Source organism: Mus pahari, chromosome 9 (assembly GCF_900095145.1).
Source record: "Mus pahari chromosome 9, PAHARI_EIJ_v1.1, whole genome shotgun sequence".
Lineage (NCBI taxonomy): Eukaryota > Metazoa > Chordata > Mammalia > Rodentia > Muridae > Mus > Mus pahari.
In genome coordinates, this window is record NC_034598.1 from 26,745,238 (window position 1) to 26,771,807 (window position 26,570).

At 52.7% G+C, this 26,570-nt stretch overlaps 1 protein-coding gene across 3 annotated transcripts in view; it reads right to left on the minus strand.

The window, feature by feature from the left end:
* The window catches only part of Pald1 (phosphatase domain containing paladin 1), a 63,274-nt gene that overhangs the window by 17,451 nt on the left and 19,253 nt on the right, over positions 1 to 26,570 (minus strand). The window contains exons 1-18 of one of the 3 annotated variants that reach the window (XM_029542517.1): positions 25,569 to 25,632; positions 18,840 to 19,062; positions 15,956 to 16,058; positions 13,753 to 13,932; positions 13,005 to 13,169; positions 11,321 to 11,481; positions 11,094 to 11,169; positions 10,174 to 10,325; positions 9,782 to 9,881; positions 9,522 to 9,626; positions 6,807 to 6,902; positions 6,326 to 6,454; positions 5,767 to 5,883; positions 5,520 to 5,675; positions 5,058 to 5,240; positions 3,976 to 4,116; positions 3,699 to 3,770; positions 2,144 to 2,284 (exon numbers count right to left, since the gene is read on the minus strand). In XM_029542517.1, coding sequence (XP_029398377.1) covers positions 2,144 to 2,284; positions 3,699 to 3,770; positions 3,976 to 4,116; positions 5,058 to 5,240; positions 5,520 to 5,675; positions 5,767 to 5,883; positions 6,326 to 6,454; positions 6,807 to 6,902; positions 9,522 to 9,626; positions 9,782 to 9,881; positions 10,174 to 10,325; positions 11,094 to 11,169; positions 11,321 to 11,481; positions 13,005 to 13,169; positions 13,753 to 13,932; positions 15,956 to 16,058; positions 18,840 to 19,033 — 2,271 coding nt within the window. In that variant the 5' untranslated portion in view covers positions 19,034 to 19,062; positions 25,569 to 25,632. Of the gene's footprint in view, positions 1 to 2,143; positions 2,285 to 3,698; positions 3,771 to 3,975; positions 4,117 to 5,057; positions 5,241 to 5,519; positions 5,676 to 5,766; positions 5,884 to 6,325; positions 6,455 to 6,806; positions 6,903 to 9,521; positions 9,627 to 9,781; positions 9,882 to 10,173; positions 10,326 to 11,093; positions 11,170 to 11,320; positions 11,482 to 13,004; positions 13,170 to 13,752; positions 13,933 to 15,955; positions 16,059 to 18,839; positions 19,063 to 19,632; positions 19,699 to 25,568; positions 25,633 to 26,570 lie in introns of those variants that run through there. The other 2 variants (XM_029542516.1, XM_021204866.2) reach the window with 2 other exon arrangements.

The window sequence follows — 26,570 nt, forward strand, 5'->3', positions numbered from 1 at the left end:
TCGGGAGACAGAGGCAGGCGGATTTCTGAGTTGGAGGCCAGCCTGGTCTACAAAGTGAGTTCCAGGACAGCCAGGGCTATACAGAGAAACCCTGTCTCGAAAAACAAAACAAAAACAAACAAACAAAAAAACCATAAAAAAGGAAAGCAGGCCCCAGGTCGGGCAAGCCTTGAGAAGCTCGTCAGTAAGCAGCACCCCTCCATGGTCTCTGCATCAGCTCCTGCCTTCAAGGTCCTGCCTTGAAGTTGCTTCCCTGGATGGCGGACCACAGGCTGGAGGATGAAATAACCCTTTCCTTCCCAAGTTGCTTTTTGGTCATGGCGTTTTATCAGAGTAACAGAAACCCTAAGACGGTGGGAGACTCAAAGGAACCTGGAGATGGGCATCTAACCACAGGGACACTGCGTCATCCAACAGTGTGCCAAGTCCACTTCCGACGCTCCTGGTCCATCATCTCCTCCCCACGCGGGGCAGACTCGCGTATCAACTTTCCCTCAGTCTTATCCCACACACCTGGCCTGCCTCCAAACAGGACCTGCCCTCTGACCCAGTCATGATCTGACCTCAAGACCAAGGCTGTTCTGGGTCATTCTGCTCGTGTGTCCCCAGCTGGAGACTGAACAAGTTGCCTGTGATTCAGCCTTCTCTTAGGCACAGGGCAGAAGCTGCCCTGAAAAATCACCCAGCTGTGGCATTCACTGATGCCTCTTGATGCCATACAGTACCACTCCTACACGCCTGCTGCCAAGCTGAGAGACTCTCTGCTCTCACGACCAACCCAGTCCCCACACCCCCGAGGCCCAAAGCTGCAAACTCCACCACCTGGCCAGCCCTCAGGTCCAGAGAGAGGCTGAGAAGGGAACACTGGAGACCCGGGGCAGACTCAAGGGCACATTCTTTCTAAATAGCTGAAGCCCCAGGTTCATGTTAAATCTGAACCTTACTTTTACAATTTAATGAGTTATTAAAAAAAATAACTTGGGGGGCTGGTGAGATGGCTCAGCGGGTAAGAGCACTGACTGCTCTTCTGAAGGTCCTGAGTTCAAATCCCAGCAACCACATGGTGGCTCACAACCACCCATAATGAGATCTGACGCCCTCTTCTGGTATGTCTGAAGTCAGCTACAGTGAACTTATGTATAATAATAAATAAATCTTTTTTAAAAATTGGGAGATGCTTCCTTCATAAAGAAAAAATACATTAAAAATAATAATAATAATAACTTGGGCTGGGTGCTGGTGGCACATGTCTTTAATCCCAGCACTCAGAAGGCAGAGGCAAGTGGATTTCTCTGAGTTCAAGGCCGGCCTGGTCTACAAAGCAAGTTCCAGTTCAGCCAGGGTTACACAGAGAAACCCTGTCTCAAAAAAAAAAAAAAACAAAAACAAAAATAAATAGATAGAAAGATGATAGATAGACAGATAGATAGATAGATAAAATAACTTTGTAGGGCTGGCAATATGGCTTGGTGGGTAAGGGTGACTACCATCAAGGCTGACCACCCAAATCCACTCCCCCACAATCCACATGGTAGAAGAAAAGAATCAACTCCTACAAGTTGTCCCTGACCCCCACGCTCATGCTGCATGCACATAGATAAGTAAATATATGTAAAATAAAGTAATATTTCTCTGAGCAAACAAACATCTAAATGAGGACCAGATCCAGCCCCCAAACAGGGTAGATGAGCCTGTCTTGAGGGGTACAGCAACCACACCACGCAGCACTGACCTTAACCCTTAGCACTCGCTACCTGCCTGATTCTGCTTGGCCTCTGGGACCCCAGGATCATACACTAGAATTGTATCCCATGCCACAGGAGTCTTGGGTATTTCTCTTTACTTGGCCCCTCCCACAGCAGGTTTCTAATCTGTTTGTTATTCCCGGGGAGGGGGAGGGGCTAGAGCAGGTAGGAGTGGTTTGGACTGCTGTCGGTTCTGTTTCCAGGTCCATAATATGCCTTTCTAAGAGGTGGGACCAAAACAAAAATCAAACTAAGGAACAAAAGAAGCAAAAACCCTAGGAAGGGCCCACAGGACCTGCTGCTCCTTCAAACTCACACCACCAACCTCCCCTACCTCACTCCCTCGATATGAACCACAGCCCATCCTGCAGAGCTAGGGACCCAGGGCCACCGCTCACCTGTCGGTAGGTGGATATGATGATCTCCCGAAGGTGGTAGTGCATAGGTGTCATGGTCTCACTGACAGTGTCCAATGCCGCATCCACCTCCTTCTTCACGTGGTGGCCGTCAGGCAGCAGCTGTACCACCTTCATCACCACCTGGGGCCAGAGGGATGAGAGGACAGAAAGTCAAGGGGGGACCTCAGCCTGAGCCCTCCTGCCCACTTTGGGGCAGTAAGGGGCTATGGTATCACCCTGACGACACATCCACAGGTTCCTACAACAGAAGGTACATGTGGTGCTGACAGGGAAAGGTGGGGAGACCACAGGAGAGCCGGGGAGATGATGGGAGAGCTGGGGAGACCACAGGAGAGCCGGGGAGACCACAAGAGAGCCAGGGAGATGATGGGAGAACCAGGGAGACCACAGGAGAGCTGGGGAGATGCTGGGAGAGCCAGGGAGATGGTGCCAGTAAACCACAGGAAGGTTTGAGATGCTCCAAGTATATTAAATAAAAGCTTAGGCGAGGCTCCTCACAAAGATACATCTTACTCTTTATTTTGTTACTGTTGAACAAGCTTTTTACCGACCCAGCTAGCTCACTGCCCCACCCCCCCACCCCAGCTTTTTGAGACAAGGATCAGGCAGTCCTCCAACTCCCTAAGTGGTAGAGAGTGACCTTGAACTCCACATCCTCCTGCCTCTCCCACCCAAATGCTGAGTCACAGGTGTGAGTCGCCACTCCCGCTCGGGGGACTTGACGCTCTGCTTGAGCCCAGGGCTCTGTGATGCTCAACAGAACCCCAGCCACATCCACAGCCCTTCATTTCCTCTGCGTTGGTTTTTTTCTTATCTACTATGGTGGGAGGGATGGAGCCCAGGGCCTCAAACAAGCCAGGCAGACACCCCACCACTCAGCTACACTCGTTTATTTATTTGAAACAAGGTTTCACAATGTAGCCCTATCTGGCCTGAAAGTTACAATATAGACCAGGCAGGCCTAGAATTTGATTTCTGTTAGTATATTTCCATCACACTAAGTAAAGAAAAAGAAGGGGGAACATCAACCATAAAAGGAAGAAAAAGGGATCGAAAGAGGAGTTTGCCCAGAGCCACCTCGTGATTGACAGCTTTGACCTCTCAAGCGGTCAGACACTGCTCAGCTATAGGCCAAGTGTGCAGAGAAGTGTCACGTGTCATGACGCGTGGCAGGTACAGGAGACAGAGGACTGGATCTGAATGCTAATGACTGCCCAGCCAGGGCTCCTGAGCTGAAGCAGGGGGACCAAGAGACCAGAGTAGCTTGCAGGTCTCCATGGAGCACCAACCACCGCTGGGTCTCAAGCAACTATGAGGTAGTTATCGACCACACCAAGATTACCTAGCGGTGGAGGGAAGGAGCCAGACCCCATCTACTATGACAGAGGCTTAAGAGTCTAGTTGTTTTGAGCCACAGCCCACCCACCTGGGAAGCAGACAGACAGCCCCACCCCACCAAGCTGCCAATAGGACCCAAGAATTCTGACCTACATAGCATTCCCAGGGACCGGGGTGGGGGGTGGGGCATACCCACCTGAAACTCGCCCTTGGTGAACTTGGCATCAGGCACGCTCACTAGCTCCTCCTCGCACACCTCGGGACAGCCCTGAGGGATGACAAAGCTGAGATGGAAATTCTCCCTTTTCTACACCGCCCCACCCCCAGAAACCCTGCTGAGGGTCTGCCATGACTGATGGAAGAAGGTCCCCTAGATGACATCAGACATGACCTCTGCCCTTCCACACTCACCATAGCCAGTACCCACCCCTGCCGGGGATGACCCCTGACCTCACGCGGAAGGCCAGACCCACCCCAATGTGCCAGCAGGCCAGCACGGCTACCACCATGGCAGTTGTGGTCCGGCCCTGGCCACTGAGGCAACTGAAGACAAAGCCTGTGCCTGGGTCCTTGGTGAGAGCAGCTCGCAGGGCCTCAAGCAGCCGGTCAAAGTCCTGGGGTGACAAGACCACAGTTTGAGTTCAAGGGTGCCACTGGCCATCCAGATTCACAATGGGGACTGCCATTCAAATGATAACCCCAGATTTCTGTCCCCTGGTGACTCGTGATACATATAATACACTCACAGCTCACTAGGTTACATACAAGACCATGCATGTATGAACAGCCGTGTTCATGCACACACCCCCATAACTGTCTCTATCCCACGCACCCAAGACTGGGCATATAAGGAGACACAACACACTCCTGGGACTTGGTATGCCAACCTTGATGCACACCTAAGTTTTCCAGTCTGGTGCTATGTCTTTGCCTGACCAGCCACCAGGGGGCAGCAGTCCACTGACGATGTGCCCAAAGAGAGCCAAGCAACTAACACAGCGACATCCACAGGCCACGCATGTCAGGCAGACACTGCCCACAGATACACCAGCAAGTCCCGTGATTGTCACAGGCCATATCTGTCACAGACCTACAGCTGCCACACGAACACCACCTCAGTCACACAGGGTTTTCTCCGCGATCACCCCACCCCCCTCCGTGGATGTAACATATACACGTAGCCCACAGACGCAAGGCAGATGCCACGAACCCCGATGGGAACTACACCCCACACCACCATGACACCGTGTATCAGATATTTCTCCAACAGCCGTATGAGCACACACCCTTCCCTGTGACATATGGTACACATGCCTACAACGTAGGACACAAAGACTGGCCCCACCACACAAAGCACATGAAGGTGGATTACACAATGAATGGGCCCGTGAACGTGCACATACGCACACAGCCATAGAAAGGATGGGAACACACTTCTGAGGCCTCATGTGGAGCCCCTTAGACAATCCCCCCGGCCCCATTATGGAGTCAAGCTGCTTTTCCCAGGCCAGAGAAGAGGAAGAGAGATTGGATGGCCAGAGACCTGGCCCCTCACCTCCTCCCGAGGGGCGCAGAAGTCTGGCACAGGAATACGGCAGTAGGTAAGGCCGAGGCAGGCCCCCTGGTGCTGGCTGAAGACCTCCTGTGTGGTCAGGCACTTCTGGAACCTGGGAGCGGTAGGACTCTTGGTGTTGGGGACAGATGCACTCAGGTGGGCCTTCAGCTGGGCCTCCAGAGCCTGGACAGGAGCGGAACAGAGGGCAGAAGCCACTGAGACAGGCCAGAGAGGCAGGAGCCTGATGCAGTCATGGGTCAGAACTCAAGAGCCCCAGCCTCCCGTCAGAAGCACACTGCAGAGGCAGAAAAGCCACAGGAGTATGGCGACACGGGAACACAGGAATAGTAGTCCTGGAACAGTCCTTCTAAGCCTCAACTCCTCCATCCATACAGCCCTCTGGCTCTCTCCCTTCACTCCAGTGCCTCTCATGCAGACCATGCAAAAGGCCAGAAACCTTACCTCCAGATGCTCGGGGGCCAGGGCTGGTCCGGGGAGCCACAGGCTGTGTGTGTGACCGTCACACTCCAACACAACCTCCTCCCTCAGGTTGATCCAGACCACCTGCCGCAGCTTCCTCTTGGCGTCAGACAGGTAAGCCAGGACATTGCCTAAGGCCTGGCGGGGAGAAGGGGGGCGAGGAGCCATCAGGGTCAGGGCTCTCCTCTCCCTGCCCCCACGTTTGAACCCCGGGCCTGAGAGCGGACACCTTGGCACTAGGCTGTGCAGTGCCGTAGATAGGCATGCGAGGTACACGCCGGAAGTTGGCTACGTCCATCTCTCTGACGGTGCTGAGCGCATCCAGGGACACAAGATCATCGGCTTCCTGTGGGGAGGAGGACACGAAATTTGAAGCCCAGAGTCACCTGGTGACCATATCCCACCCAGTCTCAGTGGGAAGTATGGGGTTGGGGTGAGGAAGAAACGGTGTTCTACTGGGTACAGGGCATACATGGCCCGACACCTGCAGCCTTACTGATGCCCTGGCAAGGATGTGATGGTGCATAGCCCCCAGAGAGTCTCCATCTCAGATGTCCTACAGTCCAGTCTGACTCTGTGTCAAAGCTCTGGGCTCTGAGACTGAGGAAAAGGTACCAGGACAGCAACCAGAGCATGGCACGTTCTGCTCACACGAGAAACCCACCCCCCTCGCCACCCCCACCCCCACTCCCCCGGGGCAATACTTCCCTAGCTCTACAGGAATCTGGAACTCCGTGGGGCCAGGGGCCAGCCAACCCAGCCCACTCCACAGATACTCAGCTACTCACCAGGGAGCCTTTGGCGATGAGGTCCCCAGGGACCAAGGGCCCCACTGAATTCAGCGCCACCGGCAGACGGTACAACTCAGGATGGGTACACAGCCATCGACTGAAACTGAGGGCAAAGGCCAGGGGGTACTGCAGCCCGAGGCCGAGAGAGACGGGGCATTGAGGAGTGTGGGCCCACCCCGAGTCCTCCCTGCCTAGCCACAGAAAGGGAGCCCCCGAAAGGTATCACTGTGACCCAGGGGAGAATGAGTGGGAGACGGAGGGAACAGGAGTTTTCTACCCTGATGGAGATACCGAGCCTAGGTCTGGGCTGGGAGCAGAGAGAGGAAATGGGGGTGGGGGTAGAAACACTCACGTGGACCCGTTCTTGGCCCCCCCCCAACCTTCCTCAGGGGCCAACACACACACAATCTCCCTCTATTCCCCGTCCCATGGGGTCCCTGTGGCTGGGGTAGGACGGCCGGCGCTCCCTCAGCCCCACCTGCTCATGTAGATAGTAGTTAAACAGGATCAGATAGAAGTACAGCTCCAGGCTCCACAGCGCCCTCTGTTGGACAGCATGCTGACTACCACATTCCTGAGGACGGAGAGGGAAGGAAGAAATAGGGTGTTAAACATGGGACTGCCCCCCTAGCCGTGTCTAGAAGGGTAGAAGAATCCCAGAAGTCATGCCCCCTAGCTCCAAGACAGTTCTGCCAGACTGGAAGTCCTTCCCTGTGTCTATCCCATTTGCCGTGGTTCATGGGTAACATGGAACCTTATAGTGACCACACAACACTGGGCATGGGTGGCTCTAGGGCAGATGCGGCCTCTCTAGGCCAGTTCCTAGCCCTAGGACAGGGACAGGGCGAGGAGACAACAGGACAACTACCCCTCATCATGTTCCATTTCCTCTGTGTTGCATGTTTGTTTGTTTGTTTGTTTGTTGAAACAGGGTTTCTCTATGTAGCCCTGGCTGTCCTGGAACTCACAGAGATCCGCCTGCCTCTGCCTCTCTAGTGCTGGGATTAAAGGTGTGTGCCAACACTACCTGGTTCCTTTCCCTTTCTTGAGGGAGGCCCTCCTTTAATATCCAGGAATACATGCACACACATACATATACACATACACATGAACACACACAGATACATACACACATACACACACGCATACATACATACATACACCACACACCCACACCCACACAGAGGACACCCCAGGGGACTATTACTATCCCTAGATAGCAAATGATAGTATTTCCTCTCCCAACCACAGCCCAGCCTTCTTCAACAAGTGGGGTGTCAGAAAGAGCCCGTGCCCCACCCCCTGACCTTCAAGCCTTACAGTTCTCCAACTAGGTCAGTAACCTAGATGACGAGTGAGATCTGAGCCTATGGGAAAACTGCACCCCACCCCACCCCACCCCCACCCCACCCCACCCCCTGGGACTCTGCACCTCTAGGGGCTGTGCAGCTTTTTCTGTAGAAAGCCAGAGCTTGAGTATGCTAGGTCAGGGGGTGGGGGTGGGGGTGACACAGTCTCAGTCACGCCCTCTCTGGGTTGCCATGTCAACGTGACAGCTCTGCCAGCGACACAGGAGCCAACCACAGGACGGTGCCAGAGAAACAAAGATTCAGCATGAGTCCTGGGCCCTGCTCTGGTGGCCTCCGACCCCTGACCCCTGGTCTAGACGACGGGATAACCCTGGGCCTTGATGCTCCCGCTGCAGATGCAAGAGAGGATGAGGTGTCTCCAGACAAACGCAGTTACAGTATGGGGCCCTGAAGCAGCTCATGTGTCAGCAACTGGGACCTGTCCAGTGACAGCAGCAGGTGACACTCAGCCCTCTTCTAAGTGTTCCATGTGTCTTTCCTCGCCTGACCCCCAACAGCTCTACAGCGACTTATCTTTGAGTGCCCCACTTCACAAAAAGGGCAACGAAGGCCATCTACACAGCAGATGCCCAAGCCCTCATCCCTGGTAACCAGGCAGCTGGGTCGGGAGCCCCCAACTCTGACTCGCCAGGCTCATGCAGGGTGACCTGGTCATGAGTTTAAGTGACAAAAGCCATCAAAAACTCTTCTCAATGACAAAACCCAGGGATTCCCACTAAAACTAGAAGTGCAGGCAGCTACTTGGAGAATCACGCACCTCTGAAGAGAAGCCCATGTGCTCGGGCAGCTGCCGGCACGGGGGTAGCATCGCTTTTCCCGTTTCTCAATTCTGTTTTCCCCACTGTGGAACACAGCTCTCGAGGACTGGGTTTTTTTTTTTTTTTTTTTTTGGTTGGTTGGTTGGTTGGTTGGGTTTTTGTTTTTGTTTTAAGTGTTAAACAAAGTCAAGGTTGTAAGGGCTTTAAGTCTTCGCATGCGCCATACACAGTCAGCATCATCTTCTCCCCAGAGCTCAAGACAGGAGCTGTGAGCCAGCCCAGCCCTGCTCCTGAAAGCTGTGGAATGGACCACGCCTGCCCTTCCCCTGGGAACTCCAGAAGATTCCCTTGCTGAGGTGACACTGTCAGAAGGTGACAGGTTCCTGAAGAGGCAGGGCCAAGCAGACGTGGATCACTGGAGATGTGACTAAACTGCCGGATGCCTCTTCCTGTCCTTTTGTCCTCTGTCCATTACATCAGACATGCCACCCCAAAACACATGCCCACAACAGCGTTGCCCAGGAGAACAGTGCCAAAGAACCAGAGGGACTTCCAGTGGGACGTGTGGGCGTGAGGAACAGGACTCCCCTCTCCTTCTTCCCTCTCTCCCTCTCCCTTCCCTCCCTGCTGTCCTGAATCACACCAAGCATCCAGGCTGCCCCCAGACCCCACAGTTCCCCTGCCTCGGCAGCTGCCTGGGGTTTACAAGCCTGGATCGCCCCTGGCAAGCCTTTCCCTTTTTACAAGCTGATCCTCACGCTCTTAGGTGTCCCTTTAACCTAACTTGAAGCTGACTAATGGGAGGTTCTGGGAAACGTGGGAGTCTAGAGGTCTCAGCAGGCAGCCTCTGTCCGTCCTGTTTATTCTGCTCAGAAAAAAATAAACTTCCCTCTTCCTCATCCTTCCCGTGGCTCCCTGAGGCGGCTCCAGCTGCCCACTCCCCATCCCCCACCCCACCCCCTCCAGACACTACTGTACTGACAGAGAAGCAATGGGGCTGGAAAAACAGCAGTCCTCAGCAGATGCCTGCATGCTCCCCCACCCCCAGCCCACCCCCAGCCTCACCTGTCCCCGGCTGTCTGGCCTGAAGCCTTCCAGCTTCCTCTGGTTTTTTAGGACCTCGTCCTTCAGGTCATGCAACTCTGCACAGGCAATGATGGCTCGATCCACCTAGGACCATGACAGGGGGACAGAGAAGAGGATGTTCAGAGAGAAGAGGCGTGGAGAGAAAGAACCGTAACACACACACACACACACACACACACACACACGTAACAGGAGCAACCGCCCATCCCAACCCTTGATGTCCTGACCCCCTTACTCACCTCCTCCACCATCTTCTTCCCCTGGGGCACCTTACAGATGAAGCCCTGGATCACTTGAAACTGCTCCATGGGCAGGGGTTTGGCCAACAGGGAGGCTGCCCTGATAAGGCGAGAATCGGGAGTGTAATCAGGGACCCTCAGAGACCCGCTACACAGCCCGAGGCCACCCACAGCCACTGGGAGGCATCAGATTACTTCTGAATTCTATTGGGGGAATGGAGACCCAGAAGGGTCCAGTGGCCTCTCTCCTGCACACCAAACCAATCTGTGGCAAATGATGCAAAGATGCTCCGTCCTCTGGATGTGGTCCCGTCACCCCAGAGGCAGCTTCACCCTCTCCACTTCCTATGTCCTTCCAACCCCTCGGCTGGGGGGGAACCCCGGCCACTCACTCTAGCTGGGAGGTGGTCCTACTGCAGTGGAACAGGACGAGGGTACCCAGGACCATGCCTAGGTTGGTCCTGCCCACACCTGTCTGGCAGCTGAACAGGAGGGCAGGGAGAGGCTCGTGGTTATCTCTGAGTGGCAGAAGGCTGGGGGTCTCCTGCAGAAGGGAACATGAAAGACTATCAGACAACAGTGTATGGGAAAACCCTGCAGTTGAGGCCCTCAGTCAAGCTCACAACATCTGCTAGCTGGGGTCAGACAAACAGCAGCCTCTGATGTCCCGGCTCACAGCTGGATCTGACCCATCCATTCCCACCCAGGGCAGGAACCCAGGGGAACTCAGAGAACAAGCCAGGAACAGCATGGGGTCGGAGTAGAAGCTACTCAGAGGGTCTCAGGTCCTACAATGAACTGACCCCCCCCCCCACATTATAAATACAGATTAAAGCACTATCCCAAAATGGGTTGGGACAGAAAGCCGCCCTCCCCCTCCCCCTGCCCCCTCCAAGACCCAGTAAATATCAGCAAGCAGATCTCTGGGGCAGGAATCTCCAGTCTGACTTAAGAAGGAAGGAGAGAGCTAGAGAAGGAACAGTTTCCTACACCACACAGCGAGCGTGCGGCCAAGCCATGGCCAGAATAGGGTGCCCCAGGCATTAGTGCTGGACTCTGGCCTGACAGAATTGCAGCTTGTGTACCCATGTGCACAGAGGCACACACAGAAACACTGCAGAAGAATGCATATATGCACATAAGGACATAGACACAACCCCCACACCCCAACATACTGGACCCCATATAAAGCATGGATGGAACTTTCCACAGATGGCCAGAGGCCACACCCACCCTGAGCATCTCCATGGAGATAAACCACCAGCACCTCTTCCTACCCACCACTCCCAGAGCCCGCCTCAGTCCCACTTACCCGAAGAACGCTTACAAAGGCATCAAACTGGGCTTCCAGGGGGGCCCCTTGCTCTGGCAAGGGGAGACGGTGGTATCTGCCGAGACAAGAAGGCAGCCCGTGAGTCGGGCAACAACCCTGAGAAGCATGCTCAAGGCCTCATTCCCAAGCACAGGCCTGATGTGTAGATGGGGAAACTGAGGTAGCAGCTGGAGAGCCAGCCCAGAGAGGACATGAGCTCCGGGTACCTGTAGGTGGGCTGCAGGAAGAGCGGCCGCTTAAACACCTCCTCGGTCACACGCACGCCATCCTCACCTCGGATGGCCACCGCGTGCGGCTCCCCGCGCAAGTCCTCTGTGTTGTGGTACACATAGTACATGTTCTCTCTCAATTGGGCAAAGTCATGGATCTAGAGGGAGAAGCGGGGGTTAGAGGCATATGACCTGAATTTCCAAGGCCTCCCTTATTGTCCCTGACCAGCTCTGGTGAGCCTGCTACCCAGAGGCTACGAATTGTACACTTCTTTTCCTCTGAGAGGGAACGACAAGTCCAGAGGTTCTCTGCCCTACCTACAGGCATCAGACTTCAGAGCGGCCAGACATACATGGGCCAACCAGGACCGCAATGACGGGCAGCGGGAGGGCTCTACCCAGTGATCAGCAGAAATACACTAAGGCCCTGAATGCCAGGACAGGGTGAGGCTCGGCCAGGTGAAGCAGAAGTGAGAGAGGTAGAGAGAGGCTGGTCCCCAGCAAGGCCTGGACCTTCCCTTATGCATCTGTGTCTGAAGCACTGTAACCCAGAATTCCATTCACACAGCTCTGTGGCAAGTCGCTGTCTCAGAGCCCCCACCAAGCCTCTGTGTCACGCAGGAGAGAAGAGGAAGCCCCAGAATCTCAGAAACAGGTCCAGCACACTTGACTCCTCAGGGCCCCACTTGACAAGTGAGTAGCCAAACTTCAGTCATGGATCTCTGTAATGGCTTGTATAGGCTCGGCCCAGGGAGTGGCAATGTTAGAAAGGGTGGCCTTGTTGGAGTAGGTGTACCACGGTGGGTGAGGACTTCAAGACCCTCATCCTAGCAACCTGGGGGCCGGTTTTCTCCTAGCAGCCTTCAGATGAAGATGTAGAACTCTCAGCTCCTCCTGCACCATGCCTGCCTGGATGCTGCCATGCCCCCTCCTTGATGATAATGAACCTCTGAATCCCTAAGCCAGCCCCAATTACTATTGTCCTTTATAAGACTTGCATTGGTCATGGTGTCTGTTCACAGCAGTAAGACCCTAACTAAGACATGGTGGTTTGGCTGAGAATGAATGGCCTCTGTAGACTCACACTTGGCCATAGGGAGTGGCCTTGGAGGAAGTATGTCACTGTGGGGACCGGCTTTGAGGTCACATATGCTCAAGCTATGCCCACCCCGTGTGGCACACACTCTCCTGCTTGCTGTCTGCAGATGAAGAAAAATGTAGAACTCTCAGCTCCTTCTCCAGCACCATGTCAGCCTGAATGCTGCCTTGCTTCCCACCATGATGATGATGGACTGAATCTCTGAAACTGTAAGCCAGCCCCAGTGAAATGTCCTTTTTAAGACTTGTCATGATCATGATGTCTCCTCACAGCAACAGAAACCCTAACTAAGACAGTCTCCTAGGTCTCTTCTCAGCCCTCCCTTAACCAGGACTGGGGAGTGAAGGAGCAGCAGCATGGGAAAGGGACAAAAAGAGGTTGGCTGGGATGGAGGGATCTCTCACCCCCGCAGGGCACTAAAGCTAGGGAGTGTGAGCCGGAGAGGGCTGAGTAGCTCCCACCCCCAGACCGGTTTCAGGGGCATGCCTAGAGAACTGGGCTGCAGGCTGGAGTCGCAGCTCAGCTATCCAAGGCCAGCTAGGGGGAGGTGCTCTCATTCAGTCACCACTCGAAGGCCCTCACCTCTTTCCGGATGGCCAGCTCCAGATTTTCAGCCTTGACCCCCGGCCCAGGGTCCCTGAGGTTCTCATGAAGGGTCTCCTTGTCTCGAGGTGTGTAAGACACAAAGTCCTCCTCCGTGTGCAAGAACACCACAGGCTCCTCCCGCACGCAGAAGATGATGCACTCCTGGCAAAAAGAAGCCATTACCCCTGGCCTGCACAGACGCCCGTCTCCTGTCCAACCTCTGACCCTTTAGATAGTTCTTCTGACATCTACGGTGAGGAGGCATCTTTCCATTCGCCTCTCAGGGTGACTATCTTCACAAGTACTATACTAACATGTGTATTAACAAGTATTAGCATGTCAGTAGGTCTGTCTTTTCTCTCTGGTGGACTACACATCACCCAGGCAGAATCATTCGGTCTGGGCCCACAATACCTAGCACAGAGTCCTGGCTAAATCAGTTGCCAGATACAAAGACCAGCTAAAGAAAGACTGAGCTAGGCCATCACGTGACAGTCTCTGGAGTTGGGAAGTAGCTCACTCGTCACCTCTCAGTCCCTCTGAGGCTCTCAAGAATGGGGTATACCAGAGGCTTTAGACCTTGGGCAGCTCCCAACAAGACAATGCAATACGCACTCTCCAGTTTCTGTTCTGAAGTTCTAGGCCTCTCCCAGGCCACACTCCCCCTCCCCAGCCCAAAGTGAGCCACCCCAGGGCCTCAGAGTCACCTCTTGCCCTGAAAGGCCAGCCTCCTCGGGAAGCTCACCTTGATTCCATCTGTCTGGAGTTTCTGCAGGACCCTCCTGAACCCCAAGAGGCTGGGCTGTCCCATGCCAAACACAGGGAGGCCGCCCCGCACCTGCCGGAAGTTGGGGGCCCCACAGCTCTCCAAGGTGCCCAGTATGTCCATCTTCTCCGTGATGTCACGCACCAGGAAATAGCGACCCTGAGAGAGAGAACCACAGCAGATCAATCAGGAACTCAAGGGTTTCTCCTCCGACAGAACTATGTCCTGGGCTCTAGGGAGCAGGGAGGCAGGAACGGAGGCAGGGCTGGAGACACAGTCCCGCCCTCAACTTGGCCTGTAGGCTCATGGAACTATGACGGGCAACAGTGTTTGGTTCAGGAGAACTAGAGAAAGCTGGGGCCAGCCAGGCCATGAAGAGAGAAGATATTGGAGTTGAAGCCAAAGCTAGGTAGGCTCTTGGAGAGAAGGTCATGTCTAGATTGAGATAGATAGAAGATAATTAGGCAAGCTCCTTAGCCCCACCTGTAGGGGGTTGATCTGGCACTGCTTGGATTCAAATGCTAAATTCTGTACCCCCAAATCCGATTGCTCCAAGGTGGAGCAGATCCTCGCCCAGCCTGTTATGTAAACCTTGCTCCCCAAGTTAATGGGTCAATAAAGGGCAATAGACAGAGGCAGGTGAGTCGGCTGGGACTCACAGGTAGAGAAAGAGAAGAAAAGACGGGGGTCAGAGAGGAGGAAGCCGTCAGCATGTGGTCAGGAGAAAAGGCAACAGGGACACGTGGCTGGGATGGAAGTTAGAGCAGCTCCAAACCTGCCCAATCTAGGCTTACCGCTGGTAGATAAAACACCTGGATTGTGTGTCTTTTATACGAGCTCTCTAGAACGTATCATTCCTTTTATACCCACTAGTCCCAAGGACTCCAGACTTGGGTGAAATGACACACAGTGACCACAGGGGGTTGGGGATCAGAATACTGGCTGGTCAAGAGTTCATTCCTGGGCAAACCAGAATCCCCTGGTAATCAATCCTGTGGGACCCTTGTCTGACAGACAAGGAGTGAGACCTGTACTCCCAAAGAAGCCAGAAATCCCCACAATGACTGTCACACGGTCAGTCAGTCACCAAAGCCTCGTCACTGTTGCATGGCCCTCACCACTGTTCATGGGACAACAGTAGCAACCAGCAGGTGTGTGAACTTTTTACCCCCTAGGAGACATGAGGGGGTGCAGGGGGAAGGGACAAAAAGCAGCTAAGCCAAATAAAGTCCTTTCAAAACTCTAAAATCTGGGAGTTTGACACTTTTCAGAGTCTAAAACATCAATTCTCAACCTGTGGGTCACAACCCCTTTGTCAAATCTCTATCTCCAAATAGATTTATATTACAGTTCATAACCACAGCAAAATTATGGTTATAAAGTAACAACAAAAATAATTTTATGATGGCGGGGGAGCAGGGGGCGGTCACCATGACATGAGGAACTGTCGTAAAGGATTGCAGCATTGGGAAGGTTGAGAACCACTGCTCTTAAAGAGACGGAGAATAATAGACAGGGCAGGGATGGCAAGCAAGAGCTAGAATCTGGGGTCAGGACCCCTAAAGGAGAGAGGAGCATGGAATATATTGGGCCTGGCTCCTGCTGACACATATATCATGGTGGCCCAGCTTCTGCATCCCTGAGACCCATTTTTCAGTCTAACTCAATTTTCACATCTATCTGCAAACCTTTCCTGCAAAGAGTTGAAAGCAAACATATCCTGCTTTGTTGGGCAGGTCACACAGGTTCTGTTACAGCCTGGCGGTTATGCCATGGAAGCACTAGGTATCAGCAGGTGATGTCCAAGTGGAAGCACCTAACAGTGAACCAATAAAACTTTATTTATATCAACAGGTGGTCGGCCAGATCTGACCTGCAGGGTGCAGTAAGCTGGTGCCTCAACTGGATGACCTGTACGGTCCTTTCCCACCTCACACACTCTGGAACCCAAGGGTGGTTAAGAAGAACTGAAGGGCTGGGGCAAGGCTCAGAAGTACTTATTTGCCTAGAACCACATCAGTGAGGGACTGGGGACATGGCTCAGTGTAGAATGCTTGCCTAACATATGAAAAATGCCCTGCGATCCAAAGAAGGACTGAGAGACAAAGATAGAATGGGAGAAGATGGAAGTGGAAGAGAGGCAGAGAAGTGTGGGGTGGGGTGGGGGTAGGGGTGCCCTCACCTGCACCAGGTAGTGCTCGGGGGTGGCATCTGATAGCCGGCCCATCCTGTAATGGGCCTTGAGCAGCTCATCATGGATCTGGAACTCCTCCTTGCAGTTGTACCTGCATAGTAAAAGCTGGAGTCAGACAACCTCTGTTGGTCCCTTACAGTGTCACCAGAACACAACAGCAAAGCCACCTCACCCTAACCCATGTAGCTGCCCTTTTATCTTCATACCCAGAACACCAGAGCTGACACTGAGACCTGGGCTATTCCACTGCAAACTACATTTCTCATCGAACTTGCTGCTAACGCATTTCTCAGCCTCCCTTGCAGCTAAACATATTTCCCAGCTTCTCTTGCAGCTAGCACATTTCTCAGCCTCCCATGCAACTAGCAGTAATCCTGTTACTATGTTCTAGCCAATGATATGAGAGGGAGTAAAGAGAGACAAATTCTGGGCCACTCCTAAAAGGAAACTCTTCTAGTCTGTCTTTTGCCTTCCCCTGCCCCTGGAAAAAGTACAATAGCCATCCCAAAAGACACATGCTGATGGAATTGAGGCAAGATACTAAGGGAGCCTGGATGGTCACGCCTACCGTGCCAGCCTAGACACTCAAACTAGAGGTGAATATCTGTCTCGATTCAAGCATTCTATATAGGCAATACTTTGTTATGGTGGTCTAACTCAAAGTCTTATTGAGATGCCAGTGGATGGCCCACCCCTCAGGCTGTGACTGGAACAGCCCCCACACTTCCAATTCCAGAGTCCAGTGCAGTTCATCCCACAAGATGTGAAGGGTGTGTCCCTACTCTGGCTGTTAACAGGTTTTCCAATTCCTGGGACCTTACTATTACCACAATAGGCCTGACCACACACCAGCTGTTTAAACAAGCCCATGGTGGTTTCTGTAGACAGAAAGTCAGGTAAGGCACAATCACTGAAGCAGGATACTATGTACTCAGACACAAAGCCACACTGCCGCTGTACCATGCATGAAGCCCGCCTGCTGCAACTCAGGCACCATACAGAACAGCTGCCAATAGGAAAGCAGTTAGCTCAGTAGGTGGGGTGAAGGAAGGCTGCACAGGCCAGGGCAAGGCTCCTGCTGACACATCATGGTGGCCCACCCTGGGTCCCTGAAACCCACTGTCCTGTCTAGCTCAGTTTTCAGATCTATTTGCCATGATCAGGCCTCTGCTAACCTTTCCTGCAAGGGACTGAAAGCAAACATGTCCTGCTTCGTAAGAAGGCCATGCAGGCTTTGTGACAGCCTGGCAATTCTGCCATTGAAGCATTCGGTAACAGCAGGTGATATAAAATCTTACTACCTCCTAAGTGCTGGGATTAAAATTATGTGCTATGGGCTGGTGAGATGGCTCAGTGGGTAAGAGCACCTGACTGCTCTTTAGAAGGTCCGGAGTTCAAATCCCAGCAACCACATGGTGGCTCATAACCATCCGTAACAAGATCTGACGCCCTCTTCTGGAGTGTCTGAAGACAGCTACAGTGTACTTACATATAATAAATAAATAAATTTTTTAAAAAAAAAAAAAAAAAAAAAAGTATGTGCCACAACCAGGCGTGGTAGCACACAGGTTTAATCCCAGCACTCGCGATGTAGAGGCAGGCAGATTTCTGAGTTCGAGGTCAGCCTGATCTACAAAGTGAGTTCCAGGATAGCCAGAGCTATACAGAGAAACCCTGTCTAGAAAAGCCAAAAAAAAAAAAAAAAAAGTGCCACCACACCAGTGACCCAGCAACCCAGACTGACTTCCAATGTCTGTCAAGTCCCTTTTGCAGGACACTGCTCTTCTGCCTTTATCCCAAGCACAGTAATCTATGGTAATTACTGCTATCCTGCCAAGTCCTAGGGCTAGCAGCCTGATGGATCACCCCACCTGCAGGCCCATCTCCCAGGTTTCTGCCAAACGTCCTGTTTGGAGCATATTCTTCTTCCTGCATTCCCAAAAGGCCCAGAGTTAAGAACGAGACTCCAGCTCCCCAGGAGGCAGACCCGGGATCCCTCCCTTCTCCCGTCTCTAACTCTCAGAAGCACCCATTCCTTCACCCACACATAGATCATCCCCCTGGCCCTCCTGGATGCTTAGGTGTCCAGGTGGCTGAAAGCATGCTATCAAAAACAAGCCTCTGCCTCCAACCTCCCTAAAGGTTGGTTCCTAAAGGCCCCAACTGGAGCATGGAGGAGGAACTCCCAGCTCTCCAGCCTGAAATAATCAACTACGAAGCATCGTGATGCACACCTTTAATCCCAGCACTCGGGAGGCAGAAACAGGTGGATCTCTGTGACAGCCTGGTCTATATGGCAAGTCCTAGGCCAGCTAAGGCTACCCACCACACATGGGTAGGCAATATGGGCCCAGAGACTCGACCCAGCCCTGCTACCTGTTTGCTGTGTATGGTCGTTTGAATATGCTTGGTCCATGAGAAGTGGCACTATTAGGAGGCGTGGCCTTGTTGGAGGAAGTGTGTCACTGTGGGGGTGAGGTCTACCCAGTTCGGAAGAGAGCCTCCTCCTGGCTACCTTTGGATCAAGATGAAGAACTCTCAGCGCCTCCAGCACCATGTCTACCTGGATGCTGCCACACTTCCCATCATGATGATAATGGACTGAACCTCAGAACCTGTAAGCCAGCCTCAATGAAATGTCTTTTTTAAGAGTTGCCTTGATCCTAGTGTCTCTTCACAGCAATGGAAACTTTACTAAGAACTAAGACACGGTGTGATTGCAGAAATACTGCTTAAACTCTCTGGGTGAGGCTGGGGAAAGTGAGGGTTAATCTACAAAACTGGAGGCTGTCTGTAAACAGTAAGTGCCTGCAGGTTCCCCCACAAAGGCCGCTTCTTCCAGGAACACGATCACGTGTCCTCGGATACTCACGTGATCACAACAGGGGCCACCTTGTTGGGGATGATGGACTTGGCCTTGTTGTTGTGTAAACGTGTGGCACGGAAGGACTGCACGCCACCAAGAGAGTGCTGGCTGTCCATGCTGCTGCTGCTGCCGCCCTGCAGGCCCTCCAAGGACGTGCCAGCCGAGACTGTCTGCTGTGCTGTGCTTGCCGTTGTACCCATAGTCTGCCAGGGGCCTCAGGACCCCAGACCTGCAGGTAAGAGGACACACACAGTTCAGAGGGACAGAAAAAAAAGCCAAAGCGGGAGGCCCCTGGCCACCCCGGAAGAAGCAATTTCCACGATGGCTGTAGACTCTTAGGGCACCTGCCTTTATGCCTTGCCCTGCTGACACCGTGGGAGAAACACAGAAACACAGGGACCAGCTCCAGAGCAGCCAGGTTCAATGCCTAGCACCCTCATGGCAGCTCATAAATATTTAACTGTTTAACTAGGGGACCCGGTGCCCTCTTCTGGCCTCAATTGGTACTACAGGCACATGTAGCACATAAGACAATCAGGCAAGCAAATTACCCATAGACAGAAAAATAAATAAAAATTAAAAAAAAAAAAAAAAAAGGAAGAAGGGCTGAGGGACAGACGTGCAGCTTAGCCAGAGAGCATTTATAATTGGGTAACACGGGATACAGTCAGGAAGGGTCAGCCACCCACAGAGGTCATGGTGGTTCAGAACCTCCAGGCTCAGAATGGGAGACGAAGCTGGGTAGAGAGGGCTTGGATGGGAATGGGCTACAGGGCCCACGTGTGCCCCTTGCACCTACCCGAGAGGCCCTGGTCATCTCTTCTGCATCATTCCGCTAAAGCAGACACACGGGAAACCACTCTACCCATGACTTTCCTAAAATGAAGCCAGAGACATCCAAACTAGGCGAGCCTCCGTCGGCTGAAACGTTCAAAGAAAACAGCTGCCACAGAAAGCAAGAGCAACATCTGCTCAGCATCGTGAGCCTTCGGGAGATGGGGAGGCGCCTCCTCACCCAGAGAACCCCGGGCATCCTGGATTTGAAGGAAACAGGTCTCGCCAGGCTGAGGTTAAAGTTAAAGCCTGTTTACAGCAAGCAAAGGAATCTAGCCGGGAGATGGTGGAAGAGCTGGAGGGTGATGGTCTTGCTTGAGCTTGAGTCTGCTAAGAACAAGGCTGGGTGTCCCACATGGAGAGTAGCAGACATGGCAGAGAGGATCATGGGAGTGTCTAGGAACTCAGAGGCCACAGGCCTCACACATGGCACAGATATGATTATTATTGGGGTGGGAGGACAAATTCTGATAGCACCCCACACTCCTTTACCCTTGAGAGATAGCCCACTATGTAGCCCTTCTAAAACATGGCAACTCTCCCAGCTGCCAATCATGGATAAATGGGTCCTGTCTGCTCCTGACCACCCACTCACGCGCCTCACCCCACACCCCCTTCTTCTCATCACTGCAGTGGCACCCAGAGATGTGCGTGTAGTGCGGTCGAGACAGCCTGCGGTCCCCAGACCTGACTCAGAGCTCACTGCACTCAAGTAGACTCTCCCACGCCTCCCAACACCAAATACAGAGGCACCACCCCCAGAGCTGTCTCCTGACCTGGGCACTAAGAGAGAAACTGATCATCTTCTGTGCCCTTCTAGAACCTTCTCCAACCACTGACCATACAGAAACACAGAAAGCCTGGCCATCCTTGAACACTCCCAGGAGCCTCTGGTGAACTGCCCGCACCGAGCCTCTGCAGAAGAACACTTCTTCCTGGTTCTTGATACACTGCGTGATTCTCCCACTCCTCGGAGATACAAAGAATGAACCTTTGACATTCCCAGATAGGAAAGCAGGTGGCCCACAAAATGGCCCTTCTCAGTGGACCCCAGCAGAGGGCCCGACGGGAGCGCACTCTCTCCTCTCCAGCTGCCACGTGCGCGGCACCAGCATTTCCCAGGCCTCCTCCCAGAAACCTGGGCCAAAAGAATGTGGATAAAAACAGCTCCAAGAAAGGGACAACGGGCATGCGTTCACAGCCGGCCGGCTGGCCACAGCTGCCACAGGCCAAGCCCAGGCTCATTCCCACAGCTAAGCTCCACCCCACCCACCCTTGGCGTCTATTCCACCTTTCCTTGGGCTCTCAGACAAAGACCAGCACCAATTGGTGGGTCGCAAGGGCAGCCAACAGACAATACAGATGTGCACAGCTGGCAGTACAAGCAGCTGGGGTAGGCAGCATCCTTTGAAAACTGAATGGGCCTTGAAAAGGGAGGAAGCCCAGGGCCCTCAGCAGCAGCCCTCATCCAAAATCCCCTCTCCACCCGACCAGAGTACGCCCTGCGACTTGGGAGTGGTCGGTCCTCCCGTGACAGCTGGAAGCCACAGACAGCTTCCTCCTTGGGGTTCCTATTACACAAGAGAGTCTGCAGGTTGCTAAGGCTGGTGGTACTGGTAATTATACCTCTGTTGATCACAGCAGTCAGCCCAGTAGTGGGGCTGTGGATGGGCTCCTGAGGTTCTAATGGGACATAATGGAGGTGGACCTGAGTGTGGACATGAAACACGGCTGTTTAGGCAGACCATTAGCCTAGGTATGTAAACAACCTGCTGTAAACAATACACAGCCTGGAGAGGGTGGCATATGCCAGGCGTAGCACTCAGGAGGCAGAGACAGGTTGAACTCTCAATGAGTTCAAAGCCAGCCTGGTCTACACAGAGTTCCAGGACAGCCAGGGCCGATACAGAAAAACCCTGTCTCAAAACACAGAACAAGACAGGATAACAGAACACTTGAGGACTCAACTGGCAAAGGGAAAGGTTTATTCTGGTCTACAGACTCATTCAATGGAGGGTGGGCGCCATTGCTTCGGGGCCATCGGAAGAGCAGAAACTCCAGAATGGTGGCGGGGCGCGCCAGTGTGTGGTTCTCCATGCAGCTGAGAACTTGTCGTGAAGTTTATACACGAGAAAGAACTGCTTATAGATAGGCCAGAGAAGGGCTGGAGAGATGGCTCAGCGGGTAAGACTGCTCTTCCAGAGGTCCCGAGTACAATTCCCAGCAACCACATGGTGGCTCACAACCATCTATAATGGGATCCGATGGCCTCTTCTAGTGTGTCTGAAGACAGATAAAGTGTTGCTATATACATACAATAATTTATGAGTAAGAGGACTCGTACACCTCCAACAAGCGCTTGAGGTGACCGTACTCATTCTTCTTCAATGACACATTTTTCCCAGGCTTTCACCCAGCTGGTCAAGTAAAGCCCTGTGGTGACTTCAAAATAAAAAGTTCTGTAGTTTTGTTTGTTTGTTTATTTGATGTTTGTTTATTGTTCTGTAGCTCTGGCTGGCCCCAGGAACTCATTATGGAGTCCAGGCGAACCCATGGGAACCTTAGCCCCCTCTCTCCACATCAAGTCCTAGGATGATAATCACAAGCCACTCCAAGCCCAGAAGTCCTGAAGTTTCTTACGAAGGTAACCACATGACTGTCACATGACTCAGCACTTCCACTTCAAAGGCTCTACCAGAGAACAAGTCTGAGGTGCTCCTGTATAGCCTCAGGAGCCTTAGGGCTCAGGGTCAGTGTCTGAGACCAACTTCACTAATGACCATCAACTAACAAAGGAACAAAACACTACAGATCTATGTTGTGCACTCAGCAACGGCAGCATAGCCGAGTCACAAACATCGTAAGAAGAGAAATGAGCCAGGTCCCAAAGGCCAGCTCTTGATACCTCATGGCAGCACGTGGCCATCTAGAAAAGGCAAGAACAGGATCTTAAAGAAAGTCGGCTGTATGGGGCCGGGGAGCTGCACAGAGCCTCAAGGGCACCTTGGAGGACAGAGCTGTCCTGGCTTGCCCAGAACAGCAGCTGGGTAGCAAAGGAAACCGAGCTTTCAAGATCAGTGAGCGCCATGCACCTAGCACCTGCAGCCAGGGGCCAACAAGCCAGCCCTGTCCTCCACAAGGTGGGAGGAAGTGCTCCTACTACAACACACAGCCCACCTTCTACCCAACAGATGCCCAGCTCCTGCAGGAAGCCCCCCTCCTAATTCCCACAGCACCATAAAAGTTGCTTCTCACTGCTCCCGGCAGGAGTCGCCACACAGCTTTCCCAAGTCTGGACCAGCTGCTTGCTTCGAAGAAGGAACAGAAGACCAGACTGACCCCAAAAGGAACCAGCTCCTAATCATCAGGGCAGAGTCTCTCCATCACTGCCCACCCTGCCAGGTGGGTCACTGTCCTGGCCAAGGCTGGCGCTCAGCAATGAGCAGACACAAACCCTGAGATCTCACAACAGCACCGAGGGCCGGCTGTTCACCCACACTGAACACGGTTCCTTCAGGAATGGCTTCCTTTTTTCAAAGAACTGTTTATTTGTTTCATGTATGTGAGTACACTGTCGCTGTCTTCAGAGCACCAGAAGAGGGCATCAGATCGCATTACAGATGGTTGTGAGCCACCAACTCACAACCTGGGAATTGAACTCAGGACCTCTGGAAGAGCAGTCAGTGCTCTTAACGGCTGAGCCATCTCTCCAGCCCCAACTTTCTTTCTTTTTTCTTTTTTTTTTTTTTTTAAGTTTAATGACAGTACGAATTTCAAGGCTGCGTACAGGTCAAGGCGCCTCCTCTACTACACCAGTTCTTGCAGCTCTGCGTCCCTCTGGGACCATCCCCCCCTGCGGAAGGTCACTGCCACAGTCCTGTGAACATTCCAGCCACCAGCAAGGAAGTCTAGGTGCTTTCCAGGACAACAATGGAGGGACTCCCCAGGTGACTCAGCTTAGCAAGGGCGGGTCCTGCCCATCCTGCACCTGGGTTGGTCACTTGTGTCCCTTGAATTCCCTTCCCCCGACCTCTTCCTCTTTAAAACCAGGACTGCATCCATCAGAAACTAAATGAAACCTCCGGAGGGTTGGGAAGGAGAGAGCCCCGTCACTACCTCCCAACTCTTGTCTTTTTGTTTTGTGTGTTTATGGATCTTGAGGTTGAGCCTAGAGCCTGTGAAAGCTTACGTTCCAACCCCAGCACTGCATAAAACAGGCATGGTGGGACACACCTGAAAACCCAAACCATGGTTGGTGGAGGCAAAAGGATCTAATGTTCACCGTCAGGGGATAGAGAACGCGCACCCAGTAGTTAAGAGCACTTGCTGTTCTTACTGAGGACCCAGGGTCAGTTCCCGGCACACACATGGTAGCTCACAACCATCTGCGACTAGTTTCAAAGGATTTACCAGCCTCTTCTTTTTTGAAAAAAAAAAAAAATGTTTGTTTGTTTGTTCGTTCGTTCATTCATTTATTTATTTATTACATGTATGTGAGCACACTGTCACTGTCTTCAGACACACGAGGAGAGGGCATGAGACCCCATTACAGAGCCACCATGTGGTTGCTGGGAACTGAACTCAGGACGTCTGGAAGAGCAGTAGGTGCTCTTAACCACTGAGCCATCACTCCAGTCCCTTTACAGCTTCCTCTGACCTCTGGGGGTGGAGGTGGGGGGCATGCATGCATGCAAGCAAAATACATACAACTAAATAAATAAATCTAAAAAAGAAAAACAAACCCTTTTAAGTTCACGGTCAGCTAGAGAGAGGCGTTCCTTCTTGGCCTGGGGCATGAGAGCATGGGGCTTGCTAGTCCTCAAAAGCAAGACCGGCCAAGACTGACCTACTTGGGAAACATCCCTGGGAGACCCAGAATACCCTAAGGCTCCCGCCAAGGTTTATGGCCTACATCACCCTTAAGTTCAATCAAATAGTCCATAGTTGGGGCCAATGAGATGACTCAGTGGATAAAGGTACCTGCTGCCAGGCCTGAGGACCAGAGTCTGAGTCCAAAATCCACACAGAAGAGAACCTACTTATAATTATCCTTCGGATGCCACAGGAATCACAGGTATGCTATCTGTGTGCCCTGGTTCCACCTCTCTCTCTCTCTCTCTCTCTCTCTCTCTCTCTCTCTCTCTCTCTCTCTCTCTCTCTCTCTCTCTCTCTCTCTCTCTCTCACTCTCTCTCTGATAAATAAACAATATTTTTAAATTACTTTAAAATGCCAGAATGACTTACTCCCCCAGGAAGGGCAGGCATGACTACCAAAGCATACCTCGCTAGCCAGGACCCAGATTTTTACTGTACATACTTGGGCCATGTGACTAAGTTCTAGCTAACAGGACGTAAGCTAACATGTGGACTTCCAGCATCCTTCCCTATGACAGCTTTTCCTCCTTTCTCCCCATTCTGTGCCCTGGAACCCATACAAGAGCAGACATGTTGCGGTCATGATGGGTGAAGTCGCAACTTAGGAGCCGTGGACCATCCAAGTTCCCGAGGGAAACCATGAAATGGGGCCAGCACGGCAGGTCCGATCAAAAGCCCTGAGCTTGAATAGCCGCAGAGAAATAAACTTCCATCTTGTGTAAACTCCTGCTATTTGCCTTTTCCTAGGACTTACAGACCAATCTAATCCTGACTAATGCGTCCTGTTATTTTTAGGCTAGACCCTCAGTGACCGCAGACCATATGGTCCCAGGAATGAAAGTTCTCCTCTCTTGCACAGCAATGCCAACCTTCCCTGCTGGCGGACGGGCTGTACTGTAGACGGGAGTCCGTTCTCAGGGGATGGGGGAGGGGGGGAAGGAGTCACAACACTGGGTGGTCACTCAACACATGACCTGTCGCACACCAGGGTCTTGGGAGCCACGGAGGAGACAGACGAGAACTTACCATGAGACCACCTCTGCCTCCAGCTGCAGGTTCTAAGAAGTTCTCTGACCCAGGCATCCCTTTCCCCACTGCAGAACCTGGCCTCTGATGTTCCCGAAGGCAAAGAAGCTCAGAGAGTGAGTGTCCCTCTGTCCCTCGGGAGCCCTTGTAAGCCCTGAGAGTCCCCTCAAGGTGAGAAGCAGTCATGGGGGGGGAGAGGCCCCAAGGCAAGCGGAGCTGCTCCATGCAGAGCTAGTGGGCAGTACAGATTCCCAGAGGAGCCAGTGACTGCAGAGCAGCAGCTGTCCCCTTGGCTTCTGTCCTCCGCAGCCCCCACGAGTCCTAACAAACATGCTGGAGACCTCAGCAAGCAGGGCGAAGACAGCCTAGATTCTTTACGGGTTAATAGAAACCTAGACTCTCTTGCCCCATGAGGACACCATCTGCCCACATTCCTGAGGGCTACCCGGGCCTCAGAAGGCCAGCGGCAACTTACATAAGCGGTCAAGCTCCACTTGCGATTCCAGCCACGCTGCAGGGACCTGAACCCCACAGCCTCTAACCTAAACTCCCGTGTCTAGCACTGAAATCTCCTCTTCCGGGGCTAGGGAAGCGGCCAGTGTTCACCTAGCACACCGCAGCCCTGGGTTCCATCTTCAGCACTACACAGAGCAGTGCGGCAGTGCACATCTGGAATCCCAACATTTAGGAGGAACATCTGGAGTTCAGGGTGATCCTCGCTACAAAGCTAGCTTGAGCTACATAAGACCGTCTCAAAAAAAAATTCAAATAGGGCTAGTGAGATGGCTCAGCGGGTAAGAGCACCCGATTGCTCTTCCGAAGGTCCAGAGTTCAAATCCCAGCAACCACATGGTGGCTCATAACCATCCATAACAAGATCTGACTCCCTCTTCTGGAGTGTCTGGAGATAGTTACAGTGTACTTACATGTAATAAATAAATAAATCTTTTTTTAAAAAAAGAAAGAAAGAAAGAAAGAAAGAAAGAAAGAAAGAAAGAAAGA